The 22,647-nt window shown below is 38.6% G+C and overlaps 1 protein-coding gene across 1 annotated transcript in view; it reads right to left on the reverse strand.

Annotated features, from left to right (window-relative positions):
- Nucleotides 1-3,752: 3,752 nt before the first annotated feature.
- The window catches only part of LOC309672987 (putative oxidoreductase ZK1290.5), a 51,425-nt gene continuing 32,530 nt past the window's right edge, over nt 3,753-22,647 (reverse strand). The window contains 5 exon segments of the mRNA XM_082484661.1: nt 3,753-3,965; nt 3,968-4,045; nt 12,408-12,467; nt 12,990-13,172; nt 18,381-18,472. Of these exon segments, the coding sequence (XP_082340787.1) occupies nt 3,939-3,965; nt 3,968-4,045; nt 12,408-12,467; nt 12,990-13,172; nt 18,381-18,472 (440 nt within the window). The 3' untranslated portion in view covers nt 3,753-3,938.

Genomic DNA, 22,647 nt, shown 5'->3' on the forward strand with positions numbered 1-22,647 from the left:
CGGCCCTGCGCATCTTGCGTGCTCGCGGGAGCAACTCCAGCGGCCGGACCGGGGGGTCGGTGGTTTTAATGTTTCTGCAGCTGCTGCTCTCCACCCCGTTTCCGATTATTCCCTTCTGACTCCTCCCTGCTTGCGGCCGCGGGGCGGCTCGTGTGAGAGACCTGCACGCCCAGCCCAGCCCGGGAGCTGGCAGCGCCCGGCCGCCGGCCGGGGCACCTTCCCTTCCCCTCCCCTCCCCGTCCCGCCCCGCCCCTCCGCCCGCCGGGAAGGGAGCAGCCGCGGGCGCTGCTGTACCGGGGCTTTCCTGGATCCCACAGACCATGGGAAGAAAGAGGGGCCGAGGCCGAAAGCCCAGGAAGGCGTGAGGCGGGGAGCTCCCCCGCGGGATCCACCTTGCCCGGCCCGGCCCCGGGAGGCGGGGAGGGGGACGACCCGGCCGGGCTCCAGCCGTCCCTGCCCCTGGACGCCGCCGCGTCCCACGGCCGGCACAGCGCTGGCCCCGCGGGAAGGCGGCGGCTTGCCCGGGAAAGGAGATGTCGGTGGGACCCGGCCGGCTCCGGGCATGGCCCCTGCGCCTGGAGGGGGGTGGGTGGGGGGAGGGTAACGGGACGGACACAGGACGGTGAGCATCTCCCCCCCGTCTTTCTTCTCCCTCTGAGTAGGCAGAGCAGGGAAAAGGCCAAAGGAAACATCCTTTATGCCACCTCAGTCCTCGCTCATGGGGGGCAGTGTAAGTAATGTTTAAGGAAATAACCTGGAAGAGGGTCTTCCCTTTTCCCACTTTACCAAGCCGGGGCCGTGCAGAGGTGTAGTTTTGTCTGGGCTGTGGGAGCCATCGTGCAGGGTGGGCTGCGGCCTCCCGTGGCGCAGGCTAAGGCACCAATGGCACCCCTCGAGCACGCTGCAGCCCCACGGGGCACGGACGGGTGCCAGGTGCCAGCCAGCACAGCAGGAAGGCAGAGGTCAGTGCTGGCCCATGGATGCCACTGTCAAACACGACCCCGTGTTGGTGTTTCCACATGCACAAAACGCCTTTGACTGTTCAGAGGATGCTGTAAGATACCTACATGTTTGAAAAGTTGAAGAAAAGTTTTGAATTAAATTCTTAAAACAAAATTTGCAATGACAGCTACTTACAGTGGTAACAGTGCTATTACATAGGGACTGAGAAAGAAGTAGTGAGTCTAGGTTTTGTAATTCCTTCTCTCCAAACTTTTAAAAGAAAAAAATCCACCTCGGTATATATGAAATGCTAACTCTGTTGGTAATTTACTGTTGCGCTTACTGCAGAAATTTTCCTCTTCCTTGCTCTGTTCTCTTTAACTCCACTTCAAATTGAAATGCAAAAGAATATCATAGTATACCAGAGCTCAATATATTAGGTCTTTTAGTTCATAGCATCATACCAGTAAATTTGCAGTAGCAGTTGTTATGGGGAAGCAGCTTTCCTCTGAAAGATAGCAAGAGTAACTCTACCCTCAGGAAGAGAGTCCCTCTCTTATTTATGCTAATAGTCATGCTTCAATTGCTCCACGCCTCTCCTAGAATGACTCAGATAAATTACACTGGCAAACAGACATTTACTCTTCCACCACAAAGCTAGAAACTTGAAAAGATGTTTAGCCTCCTGAGAGCCTGGAGGAAAATACAGCCGTTAAATTACAACTGTCAGAAAAGGCATGTAAGATAAATCATGCTTGAGGTTGACATATGCATCCCCTGCAACTGCCTGACATACCCTAGATATTTCAAGCTTTCCCCCTTTATTTAGCTAATTTATATAAAATACTAAATAAAAGTGCACACATTAGGCATATTCCTCTAGGAAATAATTCTCGCGTAATTTTAAGCAAGAGGAACATATTAAAGGAACATGCTTTAATTAAAGGCTAGAATGACTCAGGGTTTCAGTAGTCAGATATACAGGCTTTCATGTTTAGGTTATTGGTTAACCAACTGGGAGGGCTCCAACTCAGAGATGTGACATCCAACAAATTACTTGTCAGAGACAGTGTAAAATACCTGGGCAATTTCAGTTCCACTCCAAACAGCTGAGTATTTGTATCACAAAAAGCATCATTAAAATTAGATGACCACACACACTTACAGCCCTCTTGACATCTCAACAGAGAGGAAACTGAACTACAGCTTCATTCTTCTCAGGCAAATGAAGCCAGATCAGCTGGATTTGCACTGAAGGCTGCCTAAAACCTCAGAGATGATAGGTTAACGTGGCTCGGCTGCACAGGTTGTAGCCTGCTTACAAGGGCTGAAACACAGAGGTAAATTCAGGTTGGTCCAGCCAACTCTACCAAAAGTACACTGGTGTTTAGTCAGGTGATTTACACCAGAGTTATGCTCCATCCCCACCAACAGAATAAGAACTCTTTTCTCAGTACCTCCCCAACTGCCAGGTCCAGTGTTAAGGCAGCTTGTACTTCTGTGAAATACGCTACAGAAGTCCAGTGTATATATAGCTCCTTTGAGAACTTGATTCTGGAACTGCCTACAGTCAGAAAAAGGAGAAAGGACAACGCAAAGTTATTCACGCACCATTTCAGAAATAACCAGAACACGGGTCTCAGCTGAATGCCAGCGGGAGGGCTTTGCACATCAGGACACCAAACTGATACCTAAAAGCCACTTGATCTGGGTAAACTGGTTAAAAGAATGTGTCTGCAATATGTCTACAAGCATAAAGAGGCAGACACTTTTCGTTTGCAGGGATCCCCAATATCTATATGCTCTTAGATACTTGAGTTTTAAGAACGAGCAGAATCTCATGTTTTAGGGCATGGCAACAGGGGAGAGGGAAAAAAAAAAAAAAAAGTACTGACTGCCTTTGAAAACCAACGTTCTTGTGGAACTTCCGATAAGAACTTAGTGTGGTGGGGATTTCAGAAACCTGGCTAGTTACAGGGCAATTTCCTTGCAGGAAAATGCTTTGATCTTTTCAGAAAAGAAGTTGCAAGCTGGGGTACTCCCAAAGCCTGTATACAAATAGACTGGTGGCCTCTGACACCACCGTAAGATCATACTCTCTTAGTGCTAGCACTGCTGGACAACTCACAATTCCACCACAGGAGTGTCTGAACATTATCCATCTTGAAAAGATAAAAGAAAATCCCTGCAAAACAGATTAGCAAAGGACTTTTCTCCAACACATTACTCTTCTGCACCTTCAAAAAACTTCACCTATATAAGCAAAAAGTACCTTTATTCATTCTGATGCAATTTAGGCTGGAAACCAGAGCCAGAACATGCCTCCCTGACATGCCAGGTCAAGACAAGAGATCCTTGAAAGACTACCAACAGAACAGGTTTGCTCACCAAGAAAGTGCCAAGAGCGGCCTGCAGAATCCCCCAAAATTCTCATGACTACAAGAAATGTAAAAAAAAACAGCACAAAAAGTCAGATTCAGATTTCTGCTGCAATTCCTGAACAAATATTCCATATTTTGAATAATTTTTCAAGATTTATATGCATTGTAGCATACACTTATCTGTGCCTTTAAGTAACTAGTACTTTTCAAAATCTGTAAGGAAAAAAAAAAAAACAAAAACCCAAGGTAATTTGTTCAAATGGGTTAAAATAACACCTTAAATGAAGTACATGCAAGCAGAAGAAACTGAATTATAATATTGTGAAATAGCTCAACCCATATTGGGAGAATATGCCAGAAAGTTTCGAGAAAGCAGAGAAAACACTGAAAGTACACATTTCTGTATCTGTAAGAATGCAACAAAAAAAAGAGTAAATGAAATGATTTTATTAGTTTGTTAACATAACAGTAAATACAAGCCATTGATACTGATTTTTGATTAGTATTTATTATGTACTCTTTGAGTACCTAAGAGAATGATTTAGATTTATTGTTCAGTTTAAAATGAATTAATGTTTCAGTTACATCACTTCTGCAGTATAGAACAATCTGGTTTTAAGTTATCCTTTCCACAGTGGATAGGTTAGATGAATTAATTTTCTGTTGATATTCATAGCATTCAAAAATTCCATATCTTCTTCCTTCAGATTAAAATCAAAAACCTGTTTTGGAGAAAAAAAAAAAAAAGGGGTGACTAAAGCACACATTTATTTAGTATTAGCATTCTATAATTTAGGTGGTTTGTTTTATTTTTTTTATATCAATAATTAAAATTAATTAAATGGTCTTTTTTGTTTTAAAAGGCTATTGTAAGAAGTTTGCTATATTCATTTTTGTGAAAATTTGTACTTTATTTTTAGATCACTAAACTGAACATAACATTAGTAAAAGCTTAAGTCCAAGTGGAAAGAATTGAAGTAGCTGAGAAAGTGACATGCAGTAGTTTTACTGGATATCATTGCACCCAAAGCCATAACATACTTTAATATATCTATCTAATAATGATATATGTTTTTCTCATATGTACTAAAATATAGCATAAGTTCTACAGTAATGAAACTGAATAATGCAGCATTATAAAACTTTTTGAAGGTTAATTTTTTATTCTAGTGATACGGATCAGTCAACTAAAGTCCTACTGTATGTTTTCTGCTACGGTAAACTAAAGACATTAATGGGCATAACTGTTCTTAACATGCTATTCTGAAGAAACAGAAGTCTTAGATGGAAAATCCGCAATTATTTGGCAGATTACAGATCTTACTTATCTGTAATACCGGGGGGGGGGGGGGGGGCAGTAAAATAGCTATTTCCTAAAAAAACCCAAACAAACCAGAACCACCCATGATAATTTTTCAGAGTGTACTTATATCTGGTTCATAAGGCATTCATTATAATCATGCAAAAATCTCACAAACCATGTGATATAAAATAGCTGGTTGCTGTTTCATTACTATAAAGAGCGCATTAAATTCATATTATTCAACATCAGGAAAGTGAATTTATACCACAGTACATGTATGACCTTGACAGCTATGCTTCAGATTAATCTTCCACCACCTTTAGACTGCACCCAAAGCAAGTGATTTACTGTAAATTCATCGCGGCAACATTATACTTATGGATATTCAATGGGATGAAGAACTATTAGGAAAAAATGAATGTATACAAAAAAGAAAAACAAAACATAAAAAACCAACCCAACAATCTCTGCTTTCCTTGTTACCAGGAAATTGTGAAAGTAATTGTACACTCCACCCCCCCTCCAAATTTCACAGCCAAGTTATGAACTTAGGACTAGTTCAGTATACTGGAATTTAGAAAGTCCTGGAAATCTGTTTTGCTGGACAAAAAAAACCCCCAAAACATAGCAATCATTAATAGGATGATAATACTGCTAACATTCTCTTGAATTTCCTATTAGTAATTCAGCTACAGAATGGTTCTCAAAGGGTGCTGGCTAGCAAAGCCACTATAAATATTCCTTGTGGACACAGTGATTGAGATTGGTACAATAGACCTGCGCAAAGTTGCTTAGAGAAAGACATCCCCTAATGTTGGCCACGCCTACAATGTTTAGAGTGATACGTGTTATACCACTGGAAAGTACTGTCAGCCTCATTGATTTAAATTAATTTCAGGCTTTGTGCTCTTTTCCCGCACACCCCACAACCCCCCCTCCCCCCCAATGGATAGGGGCAAGTTTTCAAGATAGTTCTCATACTCTGATCCCTTAGAAGTCATTACCATTCCATAATGTCCCGGCAGTTGTAATTAGTCCTAGGTGATGCTGCAGATGGATAAGCAGCCATTCATAAAAACAAAGAGTAAGGCTGCATCATTTATATCATAAATACAATATCAGCTCACTACAAAGCAGTGCAAATACATTGTCTTTCAGAAGTGCAGACGTCTTAAAGGAGGCTGCAAAAAGTGCCAAAAAATTAAGTACAGAAAAAGACTCCCAGGACAGCAAGATGAACAATTGCCAGAAGGTTGACTTATCTGTTATTTTTACCCAGTGTGCTATAGTCAGAGATGAGCTTCAAAGCTTTGGAAGGGGTGTGGCAATGTGGCAAGGAGTTAACTGCTTGGATTTAGTGTCAGCAAGAGCTACTCCACCTTTGTCCCCATTTTCAAAAACATGGGGTTAACATCAGCTTTCCTGTCAGAACAGTTCAGTGCTGCTGTTTTAAAAAGAGAATCAGCCAATGTTAACCACAGTGCAAAAAGAGGGTTAATCTTACGCAGTCTACTTGGCTTAGCACTTTTGTGAACTTACTGGTATAGTTTCTTTATTACACATGCTAGTCAGCAAAATAATGTCTTGAAAGTTATGTTGGGGGACAGGTGCAGCAAAAACACTTCTGTGGCCTGATTAAAAAAAAAACCTCCTGAAGTATGCACTTTACAAAATCATTCCCATTATTTTCCAATTAAACGTTCTTAGGTGCCTTCACCTCCAGTAATGTAGAAGATGAAATTCAGAAGTAGGCAAGAAAAAGGGGAGAGGGAGCCACTGGGAGTCAGACAGGAAGCTACTTGGCTGCACAGAAAATGGCCTCACCCTTTCCACTGATTTTCAGTTTATTTTTTCCTTTCCTTATTTGTTTCAAGAGAGTTCCCTTCTATTAAGGGCCATGATGCTCCTGCAAAGGCAGCTGATTGCACTTGGGTAGATTACACTCATGAATTGTATCTTATTTTAAATAATGGTTCATCTCAACTAGAAAGGAGCGCCCCAATCAGTCACTACCATAAATGACCTATATAATATGGAAGAAAAAGTGTGTTCAATTTTCAGGTGTATTCCCTATTCCTACTGGCAAGATGACAGGTTACGCTGATAAAATGGATGCGTTGCTGTTATCTTAAAAACAGTCATTGTAGAAAGGTGAAAAAAGTTTTCTCCCTAGAGAAAGCTTGTTTAACAGAAATACAGACGAGAGGAGGAATTTCAGCCCTGGGGAAGAATATGCATATCATTCCAAGAATTTGCTTGAGGGATGAATTCTGAGTTTAAAAAAGAAAAAACAAAACAAAACACAACACAAAACCCCAAAAAACAAACTCAAAAATGAGCACCTCCAGGCTGACCAAAGGAGAAATATACAATGGAGTTAAACTTCCTGATTTTGTATGTTCAGCACTTTTATATCCTTTTGGTCTTCTAGGTTCTGCTTCTATTACAGAACATCACTCCTCACTGCTACCCCTAAATCTCACTACTGTTCATTTTCCAATGTCTTATTAGTTGTCTTATTTCTTTATACTATGATCAAAGTTGTCAATGCTTCAGAAATGTTCATTTAGATGAGGTGATGTGGACATATCTTCAACAGCCTTTGCTTAAGAACAAAACCGTCTACCACATCTGTAATGTCAATTTAATTGTAGAGAGGAGCATAAAATAGGAATCCAGTGAGCCTGTCTTTCCCTCTGCAACCTGATCAAAAGTAGAAGAGGATTTGCTCAATGATTCTAAATTAACTAACATGGTATAAAACTTGTGAATGCCGTATTCAAAGGAAGAGGCTCCAGTGATATAACCCAAGTGCACAGGAGATAACAAGGTTCCAGTCTCTTGGGGCAATTACAGCTTTTAACAGAAACCAATGGCTATTAGTGATGGCACAACACACAAAACCGCACACCGCACCTGGGAGAAAGACAGCACAGGTCAGCTGAGTCCTAGCACTTAAAACACTTCTACTGCCTCAAATTACACTTGACTTTGTATGTAGTTAAACTCTTTCGTAGTTCTAAAGCCACCACCTGGTAGCAGAGGAATTGCTAGGAAAGATTACCAAAACACCCCAAACAAACCACGCAGAAAAGAGTCCTGAACTAACAATAATTAAGCCCGAAGGAAGTTAGGAAAGTAAGTATCAGATTAAAACTGTAACTTGCCACGACTGCTCCTCAAGAAGAATGCTTTTTTAGTAATACTACTTCTATCTGATTATTCCTTTCATTACTCATTGTTTTGCTTAAATACCGTGATCTAGATCAGAGAAAATGGTGGCTTGATTTCCCAGCAAAAGCAGATGCAGACACAAAAACCATGGTAAAAATCTCTTTGACAGAGGAAACAATGAAATCTATCAATGAATTAGGAAGCCATCCTCACTGTAGCCTAAAGTCATCTATGGGGGGGATTAGCAAGAAAATCTGGTTTGGTTCTATTTAGCTCAGAACAGGGAGATGATCAGTCAGAAGTGCAGAAAAAACAGAGCTGTTCTGACCAACTGGGACTTCTAGCCACATAGCTGGTCCTAACTGGTATTGTCCCAGTAATACCAAAGTTAGAATTTGCTAGCATATATAAAGATTTGGTTCACTTTGTATGCGTCATTTGTGTTGGAAATAGTATGTTGATGTGACATCTGTTTCTTTAGAGAGAACCAGAGGTAAAGCTCCAACTTCTCTTTTGTAGTTTCTGAGAAAGTCTTCACTGCCAAAAAGCCACATTGAGTGAATACTAGGCACACGATTCACTTCTAGTCCTTGTTTTATGAGTTCAGATACTCTGTGGAGCAAGGAGTCCCTTCAACAGCACAGTAACAGGTTTTTTCGTATTGTTTGATGAAGTGACTTTTCAAAAGCAGGAGTAGCTGATGACCACTGGTAGAAAGGTTTATTTCTGGGGAATCTTTCCTATTTTCACTTAGTCATTGCCATCACTTTCTGCAAAAGCTAAAAAAAAAAGAAAAAGCCTAAAAAATACCTTAGTTTTATAAATAAGACTAACTTTTTGGAACTATTGAACCCCTCATCACAACAGTTAAGCCAGGTGCACAGCTGTTCTTAGACACCTGAGGTGGCATTCCCAGATACTGAAGCATCCCAAGCTGCGGGCCACACTTGAAACTCTAGAAAATAACCTTACAGTGGAGATTGTGTATCTTTCTTGGAACAGTACGTTGTATAGCTATTAGTGAGCACAGCATTTCGTACAATATCATGTATTTTAAATTAATAAATAATACATTAATGATTCCAGAGAAAAATCTAGACAAATTCTCGCGGAAATGTTTACCAGGAAAAAACAACCAATTATTCTGAAGAGCTGTTATCAAAAAGGTCTGTTTGTCTGTATTTTAGCCAAGCTGTATAGAAGCTCTACTTTGAGGACAAACAATGCAGGCTAGAGTATATGATTGTTGTAAGTCACTTCTTGATAAAAACTAAGGAGCTTTGTTTCACGATATGACTAAAGCAGAACAGCAATGGGAAAACTGCCTCAGGAAGTCCGCACACAATATAAATCATAGTCAGGTTTTCCATACCTTTCTAGACACAGGAACTCCTAAAATATCAAACCAATGTGACTAGAAGTTGAATACTCAGCCGGTAAAAGACCCTGCAGACACTTCTCAAAACAGATCTGTGAACTACATATAGATATATCGACGTCTATCTCTCAATATACATACATATTTTACAAGAAAATCTGAGGGACAGTATAGTCTCTTAATAAGATTTCCTATACAAATCCAAAATGAAAGCAAAACTAATTCTCACTAAAAGCTACACAAAACTCACAAGAATATCCAGTAAGAGAAAAAGATCAGTAATAACTAAGACGCCTCTTTGGCTCTTAGAGCCTGCTGCTCAACTCTTAGCCATGCAGATAGTTTATTTGTATATGGACTTCTCTGGAAAGATTTCTACTTTGTTATACCTACAGGCCAGTAAATAATATGCACAGCACAATCTGTGTCAATGCCATTATGCAATAATATGCATAAAACTTTTTTTGGTGATGATCAGCTATGGCTTATTACAGTGAGATTACAATTTTGATGGAAATTTGCAGTATATTGTACTGTATAAATACTGTAATAATAATGGTATTACCGTATTTTTTTTACCCAGCTTTTTCTTCTTCATACATTGTATCCCTCTAACAAAGTACTTGAAAAATTATGTCATAGTTAACACCTGTATTGTACATTAGTAGGCAGCATTTTTTCTTACATTTTTAAAGAAGGGATATCTCCTTATGCTCCTCGATTAAATGGCCCGATGCAGGGTCAATTGCATAAATAGGAGGCTTTGCATGGGCTTCAATGAACTATGGATCAGGATTTGAGATGGAAATGTAAGATCTCTGTACAAAAGTGCTACCCTCAAAAATATATCTAGTCTGTTATCAACGTTAAGGATTTCAAATCAGTTATCATTAATAGCAGACATTAATCTTACAACTGTATTCTTATTGTAACCTTCCTTGAATTTAAATTACATGGTGTGACTCACTGATCACTGACAAAGAAAAAAGCTCAAACCTTCATTCACACAATAAGGCTTGGGTCCCAGGAAACATGTCTCCCATCATGCATTCCATTCAGAATTTCAACATCATCTTCTGCTATTGTAAAATCAAACACCTACAGGAATGCATATACAGTTAACATCACGAATGGAGAGAATCAGGAGTGTTTCTGTTATTTAAACTGACCAAGATTCATTTAAATGTGAGACGGAATTTTTCTATATTTTCCCTTCTAAAAGTTCATCTTATATTTTGTCATAAACAAATATTCCATTAAGCTGACAGGCTCCACTGGGTTCTTTGCTCCTTTTGTGACTCATTTTCATTTGTGGACTGTGTTAAGATGGTTTTGTAGCACTCTGGCCTCAGGCAAGGGTCCAAGACAATGGTAATATCAAAGCTGTTTTCGACAGCACTCTGTATGATCACTGCCAGAGGTATATGAATAACGTGACTGCAATCCCTCTGGAAACCTGAGCTCAGTGTTTCACTTGTATCCCAGTGTTCAGTTTAGAGTGTTACAGTTCTTTTCCTCAGAACTTTAGCCAAAGAGAATTATTAGAAGGTATCAGGACATTCACAAAGCTAGCAAACCAAAGGCTATGTCTAACTTTTCTGTGTGCACTTCGACAAAACATTCATGGATCAGCTAATAGGGAAACATACAGTGCTGTAGTGCCTCAGCCCTAACTCAAACTTGAAAGCAACCACCCGTCTTCATGCATAGGTTCTTACAGCCACCGACTTCTCCTGTGGTGAGACCTGCCACACAAATGACGGTGTCAGTGTTTTCTTAGCAGGTGTCTTATTCAGACATCATCACTTCAGAACTGAGGTTCCTTTAAGTTGGTCTGTTGTCTTTGTCAGTGCTCCTCCATACTCAACACAAAGATCCTGTGGAGCCTGAACTGCTGCCAAATGAGCTCCTCCCATCCTGCATTATCCAGCAATCCCCATCTGCTGGAATGATCCTTGTAGTCAAATCTCAGCACTCAAGTTTGTCAAGCCTAAACCAGTCACAGAACTAGAAATACTATGTATCGATTATATACTGAGGGCTTAATGAGGTCCGTGTTTTCACCAGCTTGACCAGAGGTGGTAGAGATTCTGGCCAACACACTGGCACGGGGGAAAGAAAAAAAAAAAAAAAGGGGGGAGATGTCACAAATAATATCCAATAACTGTGCCAATTCTCCCCTCCTCCTCTCCACCCTAAGTGTTTTAAGTTTTGCTGCAATGCATTCCCTCAGTTGTGTGAAATGAATTGGTGGGGCCGTAGAGTAAGCTCTGTAAAATACAAAATTAATCTGGATTTAAAATATCATTGGGGAAATGAAATAAAATAAAATAACTCTCTGATCTGTTTCACAATACAGTACCACAAACAGCTGTGCTTATACCACAGAAGGCAGCGTGCATGTCAGAACAGTCAAGGCAGAAGCTATATAAAACCACACAGAGTGATTTAACTAGCAGACAGAAGTTTCCTATCTTCTTGCAAAGTTTCCTCCTGATTTGCCAAACAGTTCATACCCCTACAATATTTTTGGAAGTAACAATAAGATTGTTGTAGTTTCCCTTCCCCTCCACCAAAGAAAGCACACTTTCAGATTAGAGAAATGGAGAGAAAAATTAAGTAATGAATTAAAAATAGTTGGTATGAAAAGGAAAAAAAAAAAGGGGGGGGGGGGAATCATGCTGCCAATCCTCATTTGTTCCCCACTTATCTTTTTCCACCCCTTTCATGCTGGGACCTTCTCTGCAAGTTGAGTAGAAGGAAGAAGGTAGGGAAAGAGTCAGCTCTTGCAGGACTGTGATTTCCTTAGGTCTCTATCTGGGATATCCCCAAAAGAGTTTTACAGCTTTCATACAGTGTTATGCATAGCATACAAACTCCTTCCATTTGACCTAGGTGCCTATCACAAAAAGGACCTAACCATAAACAGATTAGGGTGTTCTACGATCAGCCAAGTAATAAATAAAAATATTATTAATAAAAAGCAACTATGAAAGGTCTTTCTATGGGTATTTTTTTTATACACAGTCATTAACTCTCCAGTTGATTGCTAATATTTGCGAATTACCGTTTTCTACTACATTGCAGTAATTTTACGGTACTATAATTTGCCAATTTTAACTGAGTTGCCCCAATATAAAATTGGTATAGGAAAATGGGCAGGCAAACCAAAGTATTAAAAACAGCAATTCGGATGTTAGTCAGACTTGAGTGCATAACCAAATCTTACCTTGCAGTTTTCCTGTATCCTTTCTGCTTTAGTGGACTTTGGAATAGTGACAATCCCATTCTGAAAAACATAATGCTTGTCATCATTAATATCTACATAGTTTCAAAGAAAATAATCTCTCTTCAAAACGGTTCAAGACTGAGGTTTTAATCTCATTTTGCAGAGGACACTGACATTTCTATATGTTATTTTTAATTGCAGTTATCTAAACTGCATTAAATTCCAACACAGATTATGTGGTTCATGTCAACTTAATACACTATGTCACTGCTTAGTACTTTGCATTGAATGATAGAAATGGAATGATACTGCATACTGCTTGTAACATTTAGTTTGAAAACACCTCTTTTATTGGTGATTCTTTTCATCCTCTACAATTAGGTTTTTTGCCCATTTAAAGTACTGCCATGCTTTGTGTACTACATTCCAAATTTGCATTACAGCATAGTTAGTTCGTGCAATATCAACATATTGAAGGCAAAAATACTTTCTGTATAAATTCTGGTTTGATGCACAAAACATGAACTATTTGCATTTTTTTCCTGAGAGAGGAGACATGTTTTTATTCCCAGCCTTCATTACCTGTATACTCCAGCGTATGCAAATCTGTGCTGGAGTTCTGCCATATTTCTTTGCCAGCTGAATGATACTAGGATGAGTGAGTGCTTCACCTTTGGCTAAAGGACAGTAGCCTTCAAAAACAATATCTCTGCTCCTACAATAATCCACCAGCTCCTGAGGTCTTTGGAAAGGGTGGTATTCAACCTTAGGTAAATAGAAATAAACTTTTAATAAAAGCCTTGAGAGTACATTTAGTAGAATACATCATTGACAAATGAAAATATTTTTTCTCTTGTTTTAAAAATACAACAGGAGTGAAATCACTGGTTCTGTGAGACAAATGTAAGTTATCAGCTTTAGAAGACGTGAAGGATATTAAGCTACAAGCATTTTGCCATTAATTGGCACAATAGTTTACTATGTGTTTTATGCTTCCCCCAGAAGTAAGGTGCACGGAGCAGTTGTCTGCCCTACCTGCAGCTGGACTTGCATTCTTGTTCTGTGCCATGTTTGAGAAATATATGTAAATGCATAGTGGAAGTCAGCATCAGGTCATTTTTATTGGCGATTTGAGACTACCTTGTCTATTTCCTTTCCTGTTTCTTTACTAATGGTCGTTGAGTCGCACAGGCAAGGGGAGGGCGCTGGGCAGGGTCTGGGTTTGCAAGAGACCAACCAGAACAATTTGCTTAGGGCGAGGGCCTGACCTCGGAAGCAAAGCCTGTTGGCATGGTCTGTACATGGAAAATCCTGTGTGCTGTGTGTGGTCACCAACAGCTTATGCAGGGAAGAAGTCATGCTGTGGAATGAAGAGTGAAGGAGACCCTTTGTAGGAAGGAAGATCATAAATTGCCAAGAAAGAGGAAAAGTAACAAGCTATGAAGACACAGTTGTTGAAAGCAAAAGGAAACATAAGTTATGGGAAAGTAAGGATCTCAGAAGAGCCACGTATTCTGGCACGTAACAAAAGCCAAAAGAGAACACCTGTAATATTCCTTACTATGTTATTTAAATAAGTATTTATCCGTTTTTACATTGTAAGAAGCATGCCTGCCTCTGCATTCTGATGAAAACAGGTAGCGTTTTCTTTCATAAGATACATAATCATGTGATGTATTTTTGTGACTGGCTGTCACCATTGTTCCAGTGATCTAACTCTTGCGCATTTTGAAGAAAAATACTCTTCTGAACAATTACCTCAACACATGGAATCTGGAAAATTTCTTCTGCCACGAAGAGGACAAATGAACGTTTCCTGTTTCTCATCTTTAGAACATGTTGTCTTTTCAGACAACAATAGTCGGGAACAATAGGCTGGCAGTCATTCAACGTGCGCCGAGAAAAAAAACGGTGCCCCTCGAAGGCTGGGCTGAGTCAGCCTAAAGCTGCTATGATCTAAATTACTAGGTGGACTCAGGAACAAGGTTCAAGCAGCAGACGCATCCATGTCTTCAACCTTTGATGTTTCTTGACCTTTGAGTAGCCTTTGTATTTCGTGTTTGTATGTGTAAGACCGACGTTTAGGTCATACAGTTATTCACTTGTTTGCACCTGAGCCGACTAGAAAATATTCTCATTGTTTTTACACAAAACTATGAGGGGAAAAAAAAGAAAGAGCAAGCGGGGTGAATTACTTGATTATTGCAACAGTAATAAGCAATTTTAGTAGACATTCTTTACACTAAGTGTAACAAATAACATAGCCTAGAAAATATTAAATACAGAATGATGTATTTAGGATCAAATGCTGAAAAATCTGCAGCACCCCTATGGCATCAGGTGACTTATTCAGCATTTATTACTAATATAACTGCAAGCAGAGTTTACCCGCTCATCTAATAAGATTTCTAGGCAGCACAGTTTCAGGTTACATCAGAAATATTTAAAGCAAAAACCGCATGCTGAGATGTCACCTGCCTGCTTCCCAAGCAGAATACACAGCAACAACTTCTTCCCACCCAGGAAAATTATACTTTGTGCCTTTTACTGAATCAAGAGACTCCCAAATTTTGTGAATCGAATCTTGGCACGTGCAGTTGTGTGTTGGTAGCAGCAAGTTTTTTTCTTCTTAAATATATTGCTAAAATAAACAAATGCATAACATAAGCACTTTTGCAATTATTTTTCTTGTGAAAACTTTCTGGAAGGTTCTAGCAGCATCTGGATGCAAAGGACTAGCATCCTGAGCTATGAGAAGAGGCATAGGGTGAGTGGCCAGCATGTGCTTCCCCTCAAAATAATAATACCTCCTTCCTGGCTTGCCCCACCCTTGCTATTTTAGTCACCAAACTTTTCTCAGGCGAGGGCTGTCTGTCATACGGTGGTAGAGGAAGATCTTGATCTTTTCTGGCACTTTACCCTGAGCAATTTGCATGTAAAATCTGGCATTTGTTTAATAGAACACTTTACAGTTCACGTTACAAAACTCTTTGCAGCTGCTACTTGGTCAGTCACAGGGGAACTCTAAGTAAGCACGGTTTGTTACAACAGTCACAGCGCAATGGGGAGAAGTTGAGCCTAATAACAATCCTGACACACGGACCTAGAAAGTCATACCTCGGATGACGGTATGCAAAAGCCTCTCTCTTTCCACCCGGCTGTGGGTTCTTGTCACCCGGTAAAGTTTCCCTGCATTTGGACTTCAGTCAGTTTCTCAATGGGAATGCACAGTCTTACAATCATTTCTCTTTATAAAACTGAAATATAAGCCTCAAAATGTTTTCTCTATAGGGGAACAGTTCAGGTGAGTTTATGTACAAAGGAGTTGTTTCCTAATGCCTCAATATACTAAAATACATTTCTACCTTGTACTAAAATACATTTCTACCTTGTACAAGTTTACATAATAGAGCTCAATATTAATATTACTGAATCTCTCTGAGGTCATTACACAGTAATTTGCACTTCTATAAAAGCAGAAAAAATGTTGATGAACACTGAATTCAGAGAGGAACAGTTTATATTTGGTTTCAGTGTATCACTTTATTAAATGAATCATATATTAATTAAATTCTTATAAAATGTAAATTTTTTCCCTAATGACTGACAGGCATAAGAGCCTTCAAAGAGGCTTCAAAGTCTTCCTTGAGCATAAACACAAACTTATTACTGCCAAGTCAATTACAAACTCTGGAATACAAGCCTGTAACTTCTAGGCTGTAGGTTTCATCCTACATGATGCTAAAATTAAAATATTTATCATCATTTTACAGTGTTTAACAGTATTTTTCATAGTAAATAGTAATTTTAAAAGGTGCTTACTTACTACTAAATACCTTAATAATACTATATTCTTGAAAAGCCAGGCCTTTCCTACTTCTTTAAAAACCATGATGATACCATTTCTTTTCCAGGAACCAAGAAGAGCGGCAGTACTTACAACTTGGTTTGTAAAACAGAGAGAAGCATTGCTTACTGCCTGGTTTGCAAAGACTACAGAAGCCTAATAAAGAACCTCCTTTCTCCCGCCTTCCTACTTCCTCCTCTTCACGGAAAAAATAACTTTCAATTTTAACATCATAAGAACTGTTGGAATTGTAAGAACACCCACCCTAAATTCTTTAAGCAAATTTAATACAGCTAAGAGGGAATTGATTTTCTTTCACTTGTTTGTTAAATGTTTAGACTTTGTATACAATCATTGTTTGCAAATGTTTTGTATTTAGAAATAAGTTCATTGAAAGAGTACACTATTTTATGCATAAATTTAGCAAAGGTCTTTTGCATTATAAGTTCTGGACAGTGAAATAGGAATTCAGTAGAGTACTTCCATTCCTAATTTAAATTTAGGAATTTGTTAGTTCTTTGATAATGCTTAGGTAATCTCACCATCAGACTCAGCAACTCTCCTACACTAAGCAAGAAACAGAATAAATACTCTTTTCAGGATAACCTTAACTATGGTTTATATGATTTCTGTAACTCTAAGAAGTTAAATTAATCCTATAACAAAACTGTTCAAAGTGGAGCAGTTTGCAGTGGCATGGATATTTCATTGTTGGGGTTTTTTGTTTTTAATTTGGAACAATGCAGTGCATTACCTTAAAGAACTGATGATCTGAATACAGCAAGGGCACTCCCCCACTCCCCCATAGTATCACTATGGTCTCAACTTTTTGTTTCCCTTTTCAGCCACAGCAAAAGAGATGCCATCAAATAGTATCAAGAAACAACTTTTCTCCGTTAACACCACTGACACAGTAAGACTGGTAAGATTTTGACATTGTGGGTAAGAGGAAATGTCAAAACAAATCCAAGATTACTTTTTTTTTTTCCTTGCAGTGATAGTAGGACACTGGAAGGCTATTCTCATTTAACAGACAGTAACAACTTATGCCAAACTCCAGTAAGACTTTGAAGATGTATATTTCTGAAAAAGAGACACAATTAAACCTTGGCAAACTCACTGATTCTTAAACAGTCATCAACTTGCTCGTTTTAAGACATATTTCAAAGGCTTATTTTGCATAACAACTTAAATGTTTTATACGGTTTTAGGTTATTTTAACATTGCTCATAATTGTCCTTTAGTAACCTTTAGTCTAGTGGACAGCAAAAAATCAGAGGTGTTAGGTTCTGACAGTCTCATTCTGAGCAACCCTTCTGTGGTTGTTTATGACATTAAACCACAAACAGCTGCCAGAAATCCCTACCACCTGTACAAAGGGGAAAAACATGCGCCTGCGCTTCATCCATTCCAGTTCCCAGCTCTATGTTAGCATATACACACTTTCACTGGCAGGAGGTGGTAGGGATGGGACCATGAACTTTCAGCACAGCTGCAGGCAGAAAACTACAACAAGGGAAAAACCGTCAGTGTCGTGGAAGTCTGCTGGTATGTAGGTGGCCAATTTTTATCCACCTAGGGCAGCAAAAAAATTTTGCCAAGGCTCTCACAGCACCTTCCTAAATGAGAATGTCACTGAATTTAATGTGATCTTGAAATATGAATTTGAAATAAGGGGGGAGCAAGGGAAACAGCACCCTTGCATGTACATGTAATCACCTGAGGCCTTCAGTGTTCCTTAGAGGAGTTATATATAGTATTTGAACACAGGCTTTCCAAAACCTTGTTCAGTCTGGAGATGCTAGATGTTCAGTGCTCCTTGAATTTTATTTCTAAACTGTTTTATCAACAAAAACTGACGCATGGACCGTTTGTTTGTGCCTTAAGACCAGCCACAAACAAGTAGCCTGGGAGAAACTGAGGAAAAGAAAGGGGGAAGGACTTCCCCCACTCCCCTCGCTGGTCATCTTCCTCAACGGTTTTCAATATGTATATAGAATTGAAAGAGAAGAAATTGTATGACTAAGGCTAGTTTGGTGGTAGTCTTTCAGGCATAGGAGATTATTAACCAAAAAACCAAAGCAAAACCCCAAACCCAGATACTTTAAATATATTTATCCTCTCACCTGATTAACATGTGGAGTAACCACACAGTCTTCCTTTAGTTGCTCAAGATGGCTGATAAGAAAGTTGCTTACACCAACTGATTTACACAAACCTAATGAGAAACAGAACAAGAAGAAGTTTGGGGACTATTTGGGAGAATGACTTGAAAAATACCACTTTCAAGAGACAAAATGATTTTACGCATCATTTCTGTAGAGCAAAATACTGTGAAGAAACACAGAAAAACAGCACTGGAATCTAGTTTGACAGTATTATCTGAAAGTATGGTTCCATCACAGTTACACTAGGAAATCATTTTATAATCTAAACGCACTGGAAACTCCCCAGTGTATAAAAACTCCAGGCTAAATTCTGGGAAAGGCTAATGTAGTATAAGCAAAGAACAATTGGACTCCACCAGAATGAAAAGAAGGAAATGGTGTTCTGAGCAGCTTGCCAAAACTAAAGAAAAGTGGAACATTTGCAGAAGACTAATAAGGTGTGAGCAATACAACGCAAGGACAAGCAGCTCAAATGAACTATGTAACACTGCTTATATTTCTCTTAGATCATTATGAGATGTTACGTAAAACTCAGTATAAAAACTTTAATTAAGTCATCAGTATCTAACAAGAACGAAGCTTAAAAATGTAGCTAGATTTCTCAGCTCCTGTTCACTTGCAAATAAAGTTAAATAGCACATAAGTGATACGAGGGTTATTTTTTTAAATAAGCCTTAAGTGTGCATGCATGTGTATATATTATGTGCTGACAGTCCTGAAACCAGATGTCTTCCTTCAAACCTCAGATACGATACAGCACAACTCCCAATACTGACCTGCCACCACACCTCAACCTGGACTCATCTTTGATAGTTTGGTCCTTATTCTGTGCTAAACACAGTAAACAGGGAAACCAACTGTGGTCAGGCTAGTACTGGTCTCCTTGGGCCGCAGATTCTGTGGACTATGAATCAGACTCATTTCTCCACTATGTGAGCTTTGTCTCGATTGACTTGATCTGCATTTCAATCCCTAACTCTGCAGATGGAAAGTCTGTCTCAAGGTGTGTGAATGCGCAAGTCCAATCACTGCCATCAATCCAGTATATGTGTTGGCTAATATAATGTATATGCATGTTCTTACCTATAATACATGCATACAAATATCTACAGCAAAACCCAAAGTAATTAAGCCAAAAATTATACTGTTATTTTTTCAGAAAAAAATAAGTCATTGGGCAATTTGAGACATTTGATGTCAAAGAAATGATTTCTGGACTGAAATTGCCCTCATTCCACTGTTAAAATTGCCACCTTCTTGAGGTCAGCAGGGAACTAAGCGGAGCTGCCTTGATTTGAATCTGGAATATGGACACATAAAAAGCACTTATTAATGCAACCAAGAGATGTGAATACATTAAAAAGAAAATTTCACTTGAAGCAAAAGCTAAACAAAAATGTTGGAGAAAAATGTACTAACCAAGTACTTATTCCTAAAATGCATGTTTTATGTATAAAAAAACCCACCAAACTCCTAAGTAGACTATAAACTGGCATTTAAAAATACGAGCTATAAGATTACAAATTACCTTGAATTTGCAGGTTAGATTTACCTGGACAAAACAAAGAAATTATTTTTTTCCAGTCTTTATGAAATTCTGTAAGTGAAGTTACAGTTTATTGCTAATTATTATAAATAGATTGTTAAAGCCCTAGAAAAAAAAAATCAGTTTTGCATTAGAAAAGCCACTAACCATATAAATATAGACAATTTGACTGCTATGTTGCTTTCACATAATTTAGCAGCACAAGCAGATAAGATGCACAGCAGCAAAACCTGCACACATACTATCACTTTTTAATGTGGTTTGTTTTGTAAAATACAAAAAGGTGAAAAAAATACATTAGAAACTAAAATGCTACACAGCTTTCCCTTACAGAAATTATCATTGTTCAAGATGTATAACATAATTAGGTTATAACCTGCAGTATAGCGATTTGCATAATTTGTATGTAATCTGCCAGAAGGAGCAAAACCTGAGCTTTTGAGTTCCACTGACAAACAACCCTGGAGTGTCAACACTAATAAATCATTATGCCAAAGTCATCAGAAAAACACTTGCAGTTTTCATACAATGGTGAACCAAATATTATGCTCTATTGTTGAAAGCTGAGGAGTTACAAAAAACATGCTGTTATTGCTCTTGAAGAATAAAGCTTTTATTTCAGGCTGAAATAAAACAAAACTCAATCATAGACATGAAAGATGAAAGGGCTTATTAAACTTGTCCACTTCCACAGAAAGCTTCCATTTTTTCCCCTACAGTATACTTTTAAGATGTTTTGCTTCTAGCATACTTCTCATAGGAGACTTTGAAGTCTGTTCCATAGTCCCATCGCATTCACTGGTAAGTTTTTTGTCAGATTTCCCATCAAGAAATTTCAGGTTAGTTATGTTTTGTCTTAAAAGTCATCTGAGTTGCTCCTAATAAAATCAGTATTATGGCATACCTGTGTTTAGAGTGACGTTGCACAGAGAAAGCGAAATTCAAAATTGCCAGGAAAGTAAACATTTTCCCAGACAACAGAGGAACAATAACTAGAATTTCAATGTTTTTGTGGAATCAGCATTTCCTTAACACTTTTTTTTTTTAAGGGAATACAATTAAAACATTTAATTTTCATTAAATCCACATATTTAATTTTGGTAAAGTTAGAACCCTTCATTTCAACTTCATTGCTTTGGGTTTAGTTAGTCTCATACACGATAGTTGAAGTGTTTTGACTTTTGTATTAAATTACAATAGAAAATACAATAAATATGAAAAAAATTGCACAGCCTGACTGTATTAAAAAAACCCCAACAACTTATTTTAAGGCATGATGGGACCATGAATTCAAAACACTGGAATTTCCTGAAAAATAGAGCATCTAAATTTCAACGAACAATCAATGGATTCTACTCCAGAGCATTTGCTTCCATCTGCTTGATGGAAGAGTAACACAGTTGCCCCATGTTGTCCAAACCTGGGAAAGACTGCCTTAAAGTAGGAGATTACACAGAATTTTTTTTTCACATTTACACCTGCTGGATTATTTCCTAAGAATGAAGAATTAGAAGATGATGGACATGAAAATGAAGGTCTGGTTAGCTCCTGGGCCTTATCCAATGGACCAACATTTGTGACTACGTGTATCAAACAAGATCCCTTAAATGATTGCATCAGCGGTAGAAATAAAAAATTAAAAAAAAATATTGAGAAATTTGCATTAAAGGGTCCTGACTTACTGCCTTGAAACAACTGGGGGTGGGTGGGGGTGGCACATTTGCTTGTATTTCCTCTCTCACGGAGCTCCGACAGAGGTAGGTTCCCCAGAGTTTGTTCCACAGTATCTCAAACCCACCACAATGCTCTTGAAAAGGACAGTTGGGAAGCATCTATTTTCAATTTAACACTTATTAGTGTGCTTAAAAATCTCATTTCAGACAATTCAGGCACAATTCATGTCTTTGCTGTTGTTTTAAAGTAGTTTTAAAGTCTATACTTCTTTTTAACTTAACCAGTTTAACTGGTCCTGAAGTTGAAGTCTTCCGAGATAAAAGTTTGCAATGTGCTAGCTGCAATCCCTCTCAAAAGTACACTTTTTAAAATATACATTTACACTACCTTATTTACAAAGTCACAGAGCTTTGACTCGCAGAGAAAGCATCCTCCCTATCTGCTTGAGGAAATGAGTGGTTTGGCCCCTATGAAGTAGGTTTTGAGAAAGTGCTGGGTGCAATAAACAAACAGTTTGCAATTTCCCATTAGCTCCCAAAGCCTACTGAGACTTTGTCCTACTCCTTGCAACTCTGACTTCACAGGCTTGAAGGAAAACTTGGCAACGATGCTTCTTTTAGGCATGCTTAAAATTGACTGACCACAATGGTGGAATAGAAAATTTCATCCAGCTTTGAAAAACTACCATGAAACTCTGCAAGACACATCAGGAAACATATTGGCAAAATAATGGTTGATTATAATGGGGAAAAAAAAATTAGTACCTTTTCTATTCTACACAAAAAAATCTTGGCCTCCACCACATTGGTAATTTCACCACACTCTATTACTCCCAGCTGCTGTGAAGCAATGCATCATGCTAATGGACTGGTTTGCAATGTAGTTGCGTATTAAGCTTAAAGGATTTTTTTATGGAAACCTAGAGAATGATTGGGTATTTTTTCCTTTACTTATTATAAGACCAAATTAAACAAAGTTTGATGGGCATGGTTAGTCTTGCAACAA

This window comes from Vanellus vanellus, assembly GCF_965231255.1.
Source record: "Vanellus vanellus genome assembly, chromosome: 5".
In the NCBI taxonomy this organism is placed as follows: domain Eukaryota; kingdom Metazoa; phylum Chordata; class Aves; order Charadriiformes; family Charadriidae; genus Vanellus; species Vanellus vanellus.